We start from the raw sequence: 12,241 nt of genomic DNA, 5'->3' as shown, positions 1-12,241 counted from the left end.
TTTTCATTTTTACATTGAACATCAAGGAATTAATCACAGACAGAGAACGAGACACATTAATTGTTTTCAGCATACCCATTAAGTGTCCAAATGTATTTCTAAACATTTTCAAAACTCATTACCATTTCGTCGTTACAGGTAAAATATCTGTAAGAATTGGAATAAAAGTTAAGACTTATGTGAGCGTCATATTATGTTGTAAGTAAAAGTTTATATATTAAACTTTATATTGGGTTGAATACTGAATTTAACATAATTATGTAATGTTTTGTTCTGTTATTACGTTTAATTTGGTAAATATATGAATTACTATTATACATATCTTAAAGTATTGGCAGAGAATGTATAATATAATCTACATTCTCTGGTATTGGTATGGTATAACACAGTTATCGTTATTTATTCAAGTGACATGTGCACACTTTATAGCATCTCTGTTTTTTATCTCCGTGACTATCTCTCGTATAAGAAGAAGCATTGACAAATGAATATTTCTAAATATTCTACGTAAAAACAAAGGACGCAATTTGCAATTTGGAAATATACATTTAGGTGTAAAATAATTACACTATATTTCAGTGTGTCGACGTAGTTGGAGATATTTAAGAAATAAAATGCCTGCAGATCAAATACAATACTCGGAAAAGTACTTTGATGCCATTTACGAATACAGGTTTGTTTGAATCCCTTTGGTGTGGCTAGTTTGGTTGAGTTTCACTTTTCCAAAATGAAGTGCATTGATGTAAATATAATATTCATTTAGACACGTTATTCTGCCGCCGGATTTAACAAAGCTGGTACCAAAGTCTCATTTAATGAGTGAAACTGAATGGCGAAATTTAGGTGTGCAGCAGAGTCCAGGTTGGGTGCACTACATGATCCACGCGCCTGAACCTCATGTAATACTCTTCCGAAGACCACGAACAGATATTCCAGAATCTGGTACGAATATTAACATCAATAATTCTGTTGCCATAAACAATACAAATAAAGAACAACCTGCAGCACAACAGAAACAGATGAACGCTAACAATAATGTATCAGTACATGGATAATATAAGTGTTTCTACATAACATAGGAATGATAGACACACACCACAGTTCAAAACATTAAGGCCTGTAAGATTTTAATATATAAGTTTTTTTATATTATTTTTAATTTTAATCATTTGTGAAAAGATGTAATAATCCATTGAAAATGCATGAATTACTCAGCGTTAGAAATCAAAGAATTTTATTTAATTTAATAAATATGTATTACACATTGATCTGTGAATAGACTATATATCTATATATTGACATTGTTGAACACAAAAGAGAAATATTCAAGCAAACATATATAATATGAAAAAAGCAAATAAAAAAACATTAGAATTAAGGTTTTATTGCTGCGATGAATTAAAGGTTTTTTATATGACACAATGAAAATCCAACTTCTTTTATTTTTACATAGAAAGTATTAATCTCAACTATTCCTTAACTTTTCCATTCAATAAATGACCTTAACTAACAGAACCGTTTCCACAAAGTTGTGGTTAGCTGACAAACAGATAGATCGATTATTGTGAACGCGTGGCGAAAGCAGTTTACAAAATTTGCACTGTGAACACGAAAAACTTTGCCGTTAAAGTTCTGATTAAGCGCTTAATTAGACATTGAGAAAAATGACCTAAACCAGATAACATACAACAACAATTGTATGTTCTCTGCTAAAGTTATGATATTCCCCTCATAAAATTAGTTGAAATATTTTCTGGGACCTTACAACAGCGCCAGTTAACAGTGACGCTTTTCTAAATTTTAAACCAAGAGCATATGTTATTTGCTTTCGATACACCTTCACCGGTAAGTTTTAAAAATGTGTTTTTGAAATATTACAGAACATAAATAGTGCTTAAATAACTAATTAAGTTAATACAAAATTCTAAAATAGATGGCACTGTCGTATTTAGTACATACTTCTACCTTTAACTTTTTCGAAACCGAATATTCTACTAGAATTTGACATTTCACACAGCAACCAACTTCGCACGGCCGGCGGTATAGTGCCAATTGTCAAGAAAGAAAAATCGAAAAATTTCCATGTCACAATTCTTGTTCGATTCGTGTTGAAATATTTTTCTTCTGTCCTGGACAAATAAAAAAGAGCAAAAACTGACTCAACTTGCAGAAGCATCCGGGTAAGTAATTCTTTAATTATATACATAAGAATATTAACTGATAATCAACGTAGATTATGTGGATTAAACGGCGTCAATATGCGAGTAGGTTGTATATTTGCATGAGTAACATACTACGAGGTGCCCACGATGTAACCTAATGTCGAATAATTTTTATTGAAATCCAATAAGATTAGAAAGGAATGCAACATAAGGGTAATGGCAGGACATGGGTGTGTTGTACTAGATATTTTACACTTCAGATAGGAATTTATGTTATAAGTATATAGTAATGCTATAAGGAATTAGAAATGAAAATACGTCATTTACAGTTTTTATGTCTACACAGTATTTTATGTAGCAGTGTGCGTGAATGAAGTAGTGGTTGATCGTGACAACCCAGCGAGTGAGTGCGGAAATGCGAGTCGAGCACATAGCAACAGGCGCTAATAAGTATAGTATTACTATAGGTTTTTCGGCTTTTTCGTGTCTCATGGATGATGCAAAAACAATTAAAGAGTTTTTTTAGGATATCCTCTTAATGTGTAATAATACAGTATATACCAAAATAAGATTACATTTGATGAGAGAAAATATTTCACTAGCTTTCTCCATACTTCTATTCTTTACGTGTTAAATTATGACTAAAATATAACAACAAAAGCAATGTTTCTCGTTTTTTTTTTAAATTTCATTAACCTGTGAAATAATTGTGTTTTATACATAAAAAGTGTATTGCATAAATCAATATCTAATAAAAATGTAAACTAAAAAAGTACTCCAATTTTTAGTCTTCAAGGAAGTTGAGTTCATGGTGTAAAGCACATAAAAGTTTACGCTTATGCTTGATCATGTCAAATGCGATTTCATCGCAATAAAAAACTGACCAAATGTCGATAAAGCAGCGCATTTCAAAAACTCGTTAATTTTTGGTTGGCTATAGATGACGACTATAAATAGAAAAATTGCGATAGCAACTGCGACGCTATGTATTGTAACGATTGTGGTGAATTGGACCATGCTTAAGAATCGTTCCACCTGTGGATTTTACACCACACTTCGATTCAAACTGGTTTCTCAGAAAGACTGGCGGTAACACTACATTATAGCCACAAGCGATAACTTCTCGAGCCTGATGTGTGTTTTTCTATTGGGGAAAAAACTACAAACTGCCATATAGTGCATAAGACGTGCAGTTTGATCAACTTCAATTCAACTTCTTGAATAATCCGCTCCGTTTCTTCCATTGTCGACTTCTCTTTCATTTTTTCACCCGTCTTCTTGCTCCGCTGGTGCTTCACACAAATTCTGAAGCTGGGACATTTTCCATATTTGAAACTGAAAAAGACTGAAAGACACCAAATGACCACCCCTTTTTCAACAGTTTGACAGCATTTGACGTCAAATATTAGCAAGTGAAAACTAGGCATTACGCATAAATGAGCATAATATTTTACAATGTTCACCCTGTATCAACTATAGTTTGTTTACATTTTATATATGTACATATACGTACTTAGTTATAACTCTGATAATTCTAAAATATTGTTGTTTTTTTTTATTATATAGACCGATGTTTACAATACCAGCATCTATGCACATACATACATATGTTACAGATGCTGCGGTATTCAAATTTCAATTAACCTTCTTGAAATATAGTTCAATTTCCACTTATGTATGTATATTACCCCCTTATTTTTACAACACAATTGGTTGACCGATACAATTAATCAAATTAACTAAAGGTATTTCAAGTTGTCAACCAAACAATGTTAACCAATGAACAAATAAATAAATACATACTTACATACTTATGTATGTATGTATGCAGATAAACTTCCGATATGTCTCTTAATGCAATAGTTATATAGAGACTCTGATGCCAATTGAGATAATACTTGCTCTTGTTTTCTTGCTGTGATTCCTCCTTCAAACAGATCAACCTTTTTATCGTTTCAATTGTCGCACGATATGCACACATATTATATACTTACATGTATGAATTAATATATATGTATCTACATTTGTAGCTAATGTTTACGAAATTTCTGAAACCAGTTTTGACTTGATTTGCGAACTATTTATTTTTGTATATCGAATATTCTTCATACTTAACCGCATCAGATAAGCTGATTATGCTAGCATCAGAAAAGAATTCTAATTGAATAGTGTTCCGTAGTTGTTCCGTTTTAATATATTATACTTATTTCTTGTCGGTCAGAGCTTATTTTTTTCGGTTTGCTTCACATAAAAATTATGAAAATGCTAATCAAAATTCTTCATTTTGTTTATTTTCAAGATTTACTTATGTAAATAAATTTTTTAAACACTAAATATTGCTTAAAAAGGTTATTTCTAACCAGTATTTACCTGAATACACATACATATGTACATGACAATCTTTTTCCTGAAGCTTGTGGATGTTGACATATAAAGTAAATTTGCATATTTAGGGAAGAAATCTAGTATGAGAGTGTAGATGAATATTGAAATGTTAAAATCATTTAATATATATTTGTACATACATATGTGTACATGCATACATATGTATATTGAAAGTTTATATATTTATTTTTATTTACATGATATAATTCAATATTTCAACATACATATTTATATTTATATTATGTGTACATGCAACACATATTTAATTTTTGTTCAGTACATTGAGACCAACTTGCTTATCAACAATCAATTTAGTACGACTTTAGTATGTTCCATTGTCATTACATTCCGTTGTTTGGGAAGCCTGAACATTGGCATAATAAACAAGTAAGTGCCAGTTCACACACGAACTCTTTTGTCGCCCAAACCGGTTTTTTGTAGGCGAGAGAAGTACGAGGAAAGACGTAGGGGCTGTGCCGTTCGTGCTAGGGTTCTTGTTCGTAACAGCTCGCTGCTACCCTTTTCAGCATTTCTTTTCATTTTGAAATTCTTTTCATGGTTGCAACAGCGCTTGATTTCAAATGAATATATATATGTCTATCACATGCATTGTAATTCCTTGCCAGCAAAATGTGACACAATATAATACAATACGCTCTAAGTGTCTCGAGTTTTTAGACTCTTTTTCGCTCGTGAGTGAATTTGTCGATGATGAGCGACAAAAGAGTCCCCATGTAAACGCGATCTCATGAGAAAAGGGCAGCCATGTTTATTTTGTACCGTTCCGGTTCGTTCCACACCCATTTCACCTTAACAAATACCAGCGCAGATACGCGGAGTAGGCGAATACAAACACTGAGCTAAAATACACACCGATAAAAATTGTATTGTAGATGGTTAGTACGGGGATGGATGAAACAATTCAAAATATCATTGTGTGTGTGTGTTATTTTCGTTGCCTGTCCACCGTCAGTCAATTCTGGCTATGTACAGTTGTTTTTGTAGCTTGCCTACACACAGTAGAATGAATACATATAAATGTATATGTATTGTTTACTCATATGTTTGTACAATGGATTTCACTTTGCGTCGTGAAACCTCGGCATAGTATACCAAAAAGTTTCTATAGATGTATACTTCTCAGTGTTGCCACATCTAATAGCTTAATTAAATAATTTATAACTTCGGAGCGGTCTCAAATCTGCGTTAATGCAAGGCATCAATCTGGTCCCAACCACTTAATCTGGTCAATATAGACATTCAAGGTTACATAAAGTTGTTATATGCGATTTTACGTTAGCTATGATGTAGTGTGCTTAGCGGTACATTTTTTACAACTTCTAGAATCTTTATATCTCGGATATGGTGGCTTTTAGGAAAAAATTATTCAGACATTTTTAAAGATACTTTTTTGATCTACAATTTTTGTCCAAAGTAACATTTTGACGCAAAATAGCAAAATGTTTTTGACCTGTGACCTCGAGTACTTTTTTTCACGTATCTGAACGCTGAGGATCTTAGTACTGTTATTTTTAATCATATTTCGAAAATATTCCTTAACTTTCAGCTTGTTGAAAATTATCTAACTTCACTCTTATTTTCAAGTAAACTTAACAAATCGGTAATTACCAGTAATTTCCAAGTTTTTAATCTTACCAATACGGCTATAGATAACCTTTCATTAAACATAATTTAGGCGCAAATTAAAGTAGACTGGAACTGAGCTTTCGATGACTTTAGAATAACTTTTGAAATCATCTAAAAGTTTGAGAACAAACAAAATTTTGTCAACATTATTTACTCTTTGTGAATTAATTCGCGCTTTATGGCAGCACAAATACGAGCACTGGTTTCTACGCACCCGAATGGCCTTTGTTTGTGTATAGCCCATGGCCAGATGATTTCGTTTTCGGTTCGTTCGGTGCGAAATCAATTTGTGACTGGCTGCAACTATGTGACAGGGTAGGCTCTGGCTCAAGCTGATTTAGTTTATGTTTGGCAACAATTGAATAAAGTACCAACAGTTTTTTGTAATCTGCCTGTAGTTTATGTATTATGTGTAACGTGAAATCAAACTGTAGCAAAGTGTCTAAGCATTTAACAAAATAAAATAACTAAATAAAAATTAATGATTTTAAACATTTTAAAATGTTTTAAAGCCGTATTAAGCAACATACTATATAAAGCTTTGTAAACAATGAAAATGGCTTTGTAATTTTGAACATTCATTTGCAATATGAGCAAGTTATCATGAAAAATCGATAACTCCAAAAAAAACTTTATTGTGTAAGAAAATAAGTTGTTGTAAAACGACAGTAATAAAAACACAACCAAGATGTCTTCGTGAAGCAAGAAAATAAAAAATTCTTTGTTTCACCAACCATATTGAAAGAACTGGACGGTGAGGGAAAACTAAATTCCGCAAAAGTAAAACACCAAGAAAATATATATTTTTCTTTTAAAACAATTGCATTTCGTCACTCGTATTTTTTTGCGAAAGTTGAAATTTTTGTGATAACTTTGTAAAAGTACAAATTAGTGGTAGAAAAAAAACAGAGAGCTCTTAGACTAATAACAAACGTAAATTAAATGTTAAGTAACACAAACAACGTTACAATAAGTACCAACAAGTTTTTTTTAGTGCAATAGCGAAATTTTTTCTACACATTTAAATAAAATCTTAACTGATACAACATTCCTGCGCAACATAAACCAAAATGGCTGTCAAAATGTAAGCATACTTCAGTGAACTATACTTTATTTGCTAATATTACTATATACATACATACGTCTATTTATACATACGATTTTGTTAAAAGTGCAAAGCTCAAAAATGTTGTCTACAAATTCGCCAATCTTTTTGAACTTGTGTAGCTGTATTTCCTCTATATTTCTTCAAGAAACTTCTCTACATTTTGAAAAATTTGCATAGCAAATTTTAACTTTTAACGGCATATCTATTTGTGTATCTGTGTATTTGACACATCTACTTACATATGTAGATATGTATATAGGTAATTTACTCGCTCCGATTAAAATTAGTTTTAATTAGCAATAAAGAAAAGCTCTAACTCTGTACTTAATAAATAAACTTCCAAAAATATCAATTAAATAAATAAAATAGTAAATGAAGAAGCTCCAGCAAAAGTTTCTACAGAATACAGTTTTGTATACTGGCATTTGTAGGTGAGGTGGTAGCGCAGTGCGCGCCCTAATATTGTAACAGTGTGTTGTAGGTGTGCATTTGCATGCATTGGTATTGTATTTGTTCCAGCTGTCAGTGCGTTCACAGCTGAGTTTCAATAACAACACATATAAAACGCAAAGAAGTTAGAAATGTATTTGTTTAGTTGCAAATAAAAATTATTTTATATCTTATAAAAGTTTGCAGAACATACGAGTATGTGCCCCATTTTTTTTGCTAAATAATTCCTATTTAGCCTTGGCCCATAAGTTTCGCAGCTTTTGAGGCAGTCTGTATATGAATTTTTGATAGCTAGAATACTGGATTGCTATTTGTGAAAAGTTTTTACATAATTGGCTGATAAATTTCGCGAAACGAACTCACTTTTCTATAAGCTTTGACTTTAAGCAAGAAAATCTGATTCAAGGTGACATTTCGTATGCTTCAAAATTTTGCAAATTATTTTGTAGTAACAGTTTGTTGACTGACTTTGAATTGTCGTCAAAAGCAAACATTTTCAAAAAGTTATAAAATATGAATTAATTTTTAAAAGCAAAAAAAAAAAACTTAATTTCTGCAGGTTACTAAAAGATTACAATTTTCTACTTCTTTTTCAAATTTCACTCCCACTTGTTTCACGAAAAATCACCACTACCACTGCAAAAAGCAACTGCTGTTAATCTCATTGTTCATCATGTTTCGCACCAACATTACCAATATACAGTCTGTTTGCCATTTTGTTCCACCTCTGAGTTTCTTTGTTTGATTTACTTTTCAAGCAGTTTCTTACCAGCTGTTTCAGTTGCCTTCCGCTTCTGCCGTTGCTGTTTTCAGCGTCATATACATTTATAAACTGTGTACATTTTTTTAATGTTGTATAGAAATTTGGTTTTCTTTGTATTTGTTTATATTTATTTCAGTATATTATGTATATTCGCGTGCGCTACTTATGCACACACACACACAGCCAAACCATAAAATCTAAAATATACAAAACTATAGAAAAAAGTTTATTCAAGTTTCGTATTTGAATTGCGTCAGCCAATCTCTAAATACAGACAATTTTATGTATGTTTTTTAAGTAGTACACTTACGTATGTACAAAAGTGTTCTTTCTACATATGTATGTAACATGTACATAAGTACACACCCTTAAGTTTGTTCATAGAACTTTTTATTTTGTTAGATGTAGTTTTAAGCTTTTTACATTCGTTAAGCGAAAAAGTGTGGTTAGGTCGATTTTTTATAGTTTTATATGCTTCTATATTTTTGATAGCGACTTTTCATCACACCGACTATGTACTTATATACATACATATGATAAGCAGATTTATGAGTAGTACTCACTGCTGTAACGTTGTAATATGTCATAAGAGTGACCCACATTACACGCGATTTGAAACTTCGTTATCACTACTTCAAAATGTTAACAAACTTGGTCACGAGCTTGTGCATGAGTCGCTTAACAGTGCACTGCTATGTCTCGTGTGTATTTCAATTATTTTTGAAGGTTATTTTGAAATTATAAATGTTTCTTTTGATTTGATAATATTTGTTTACCTTCCATGAATATACGTTTTTATGTTTGATTTCGTAGTACAATCTATTTTCTACGTTATTTATATTTACCTTTGTCCATTTCTGTTTTGCTCTACTTGTTATGCATTTTTGTTTGTTTACCAACTTGCTGCATTTGCTAAGTTTCATAGCAAAATAAATTGTGTATACCAAATATTTTGCAAGACGATGACAAAGTCTTTTTATATTTTTTGCGTCTCTTATTCTGAATCTTAAAGCTTATATGACGCCACAGAAGAGGCGACTAATTTTTTTTTTGTTTTTGAATAATAAAAATGCACAAAAAGTAATCTCTAAAAAATTAATTTAAGTATTATTCCATCTACATACATTATACATTTATTTTCATATATTCTCTTTACTCCGACATTATTTATACTTCAACTCATTTTACAGGTTTCATTGTTTATAAATACATTTTGTTTATTGTTTATAAACATGTTGTGCACATGCTTCATGTCTATACACAAACAAACGCTACTCAAAATAATGCTTTGAATGCAGCTCGAGTTAAAGTCTTCCTCCTTTAAATTATATGTATACATACACGAGTATATACAATAACAAGTAAGGAAGGCCTAAGTTCGGATGTAACCGAACATTTTATACTCTCGCAAAGTCAAATGGTATACTCGTTTGAGATTTCTTTGTGGATTGACTGATATTTTCGGTAGAAGGTCAACTATAGGCACTGGGGTCCACATAGTTAGTACTTAGGGGTTTGAACAGTTTTGGTTCGATTTAGACAATTTTTGGCCGCAAGGTGGCATACTTTAATTGCATTATTCACGCAAAGTTTTACCTCGATATAATCATTGTTACCTGATTTGCATAGTGGAAAGCGAAAGAATCAGATGGAATTGAAAATGGTGTTACATGGGAAGTAAGCGTGGTTGTAGTCCGATTTCGCCCATTTTCGCACTATGACATAGAAACATGAAAAGAACGTTACGCACCGAATTTGGTTGAAATCGGTTAAGCAGATCTCAAGATATGGGTTTTCACCTAAAAGTGGGCTGTGCCACGCCCACTGTCTAATTTTGAACGCTGTTCCTATAAAGTCATCTTATACCATCTCAGAGATAAAATTTAATGTCTCTGGCGTGTTTAGTGCTTGATTTATCGCGCTTTTAGTAGTTTTTAACAGTACCGTTATATGGGGAGTGGGCGGAGTTGCCACCCGATTTCAACTATTTTCACACCGTCAATAGAAGTGCTAAAAACATTTGCTTCCAGTGAATTTTGTTATTATAGCATTAGCGGTTTAGGAGATATGCACATTAAACCTATTAGAGGCGGGACCACGCCCACTTTTAAAAAAAAAGTTTTAACTGCAGATGCCCCTCCGTAATGTGATCCTGTGTACCAAATAACAGTCTTGTATCTTATTGCGGAGCTTAGTTATGGCAAGTTATTTGTTTTTGATTAATGGCGTTTTGTGGGCGTGGCAGTGGTCCGATTACGCCCATCTGCAATACCAACCGTCTCACGGTACCATGAAACATGTCTACCAAGTTTCATAAAGATATCTCAATTTTTACTCAAGTTAGAGCTTGCACGGACGGACGGACAGACGGACGGAACTATTATACTCTGTAGCAACAGGTTGCGAGAGTATAAAAATATACGTATTTGTTTACTCAGACAGGCTGCCAGTACACTGCAATTGGTTTTAACTTTTAGTTCGCACCTGCAATTACGAAGTAAGGAAGATAACTACTGAGTGCATAAGTAAATAAATCAGCCTTGACAACAGACAGCAAACCTAACATCAGTCGCCATCATTTTTGTGGCTGTATTAAATATTTTCTTTCAAAATGAAAAATATTTCATAATATTTATCACAAGTACGAGTATTTTCGGTTGATCACTTTACCGCTATTTATGGCGAAATGCAATGTTACTGCTCACAAGTGTCTCGTTACTGATGGCATGAAGGGATTTTCGTGCGTTTGAAATTTTTATGTAATTTTAACACATTATTGTGTAAATAGCAATATTGACGGCGACACACCGTCAAACAATACCAAGTAGTTGTTCACCATTTTCCAACAATAAATTTGTACTGTTGTGTTTGTTTGCTCATAAAAGTGAAATTTTCGTTTAATGGACTGCCAATTCGAGTTTCATTATACTTTTTTCTTTAAAAATTATGCTTTTTTTCGCGATACATATTTCATCAGCTCGGACATTGCTTGCCTTCATCATTCCTGTTCCAACTTTATGTGTGTAATATACTTATAAAACCATATACATATGTGTGTAGTTGCTAACGCGAATGCATTTTTTTTTGCAAGCGAGTGTAGTTTCATTTAACTGAGCTTGTCAAATAGCCCGCAGCTGGCATTGCCCGCAGCTGGCATTGTCAGGAATCGACACGCCTGTTGAAAAAATTCATATTTCGCAGCCATCATATTGCATAGTAAGTCAAGTGGAGTGTGCAGCAGCAGTGTCACTTGAAGCGCATTTTGATGTTGCTTGCTGCGTTATATTTAAAAAAAAATTTTCAAGGGGTATATGACACCACTGTTGGATGCCAAGTCGAGTGGAAAGCAAATGCCTCGACGCCTGCTGTTGTCAACTATACATATTAGCATATGCCACACAAAGGAGTTAGAATTAATTATATGGTACTTTTAGAAAAATCGATCATATTGTGCACTCATTTGACGCATTCGTGCTCTGCTCATAAATATCGACACAATATTCTTGTTTAAATTCTAAAAATAAAGTCTTTATAAGGCTTGCAAATAACACTGTCAGTTTGAAATTTTGTTTTGTATTTTTTTTCAACTTCGGGTTTGCGGCGTTTACGCTATACCTTATATGTATATGTATATATGCAGATTCAACCCCTAATTGAAACTCTGGCTATTTTAATGATTTCTTCTACCCATAACTTGTTTTATTTAACACACCTTTGCATTAAAAT

At 32.5% G+C, this 12,241-nt stretch overlaps 2 protein-coding genes across 3 annotated transcripts in view; both read left to right on the top strand.

Moving 5' to 3' along the window:
- Positions 1–366: 366 nt before the first annotated feature.
- Positions 367–1,428, top strand: Cks85A (Cyclin-dependent kinase subunit 85A). Its single transcript, XM_014233395.3, has 2 exons — positions 367–673; positions 764–1,428. The coding sequence occupies exons 1-2, from the start codon at positions 615–617 to the stop codon at positions 1,053–1,055; spliced, it is 351 nt and encodes a 116-aa protein (XP_014088870.1). The 5' UTR covers positions 367–614; the 3' UTR covers positions 1,056–1,428.
- Positions 1,429–2,023: 595 nt separating this feature from the next.
- CycG (cyclin G) overlaps positions 2,024–12,241 on the top strand; it is a 29,676-nt gene continuing 19,458 nt past the window's right edge. Inside the window, exon 1 of one of the 2 annotated variants that reach the window (XM_014233398.3) lies at positions 2,024–2,180. The gene's annotated coding sequence lies outside the window, so the exon portion shown is untranslated. Of the gene's footprint in view, positions 2,181–6,526; positions 7,279–12,241 lie in introns of those variants that run through there. The other variant, XM_070111577.1, reaches the window with a different exon arrangement.

The sequence above is a fragment of the Bactrocera oleae genome, chromosome 2 (assembly GCF_042242935.1).
Source record: "Bactrocera oleae isolate idBacOlea1 chromosome 2, idBacOlea1, whole genome shotgun sequence".
In the NCBI taxonomy this organism is placed as follows: Eukaryota; Metazoa; Arthropoda; class Insecta; order Diptera; family Tephritidae; genus Bactrocera; species Bactrocera oleae.
Note: the sequence above shows the minus strand (reverse complement) of the source record. Positions and strands in the feature narration are given on the sequence as shown.

Excerpts from the sequence above, each read along its gene's own strand:
- Cks85A (XM_014233395.3), top strand. The coding sequence starts at position 615 with ATGCCTGCAGATCAAATACAATACTCGGAAAAGTACTTTGATGCCATT. Across the intron at positions 674-763 it reads GATGCCATTTACGAATACAG|ACACGTTATTCTGCCGCCGG; the intron begins GTTTGTTTGAAT and ends ATATTCATTTAG.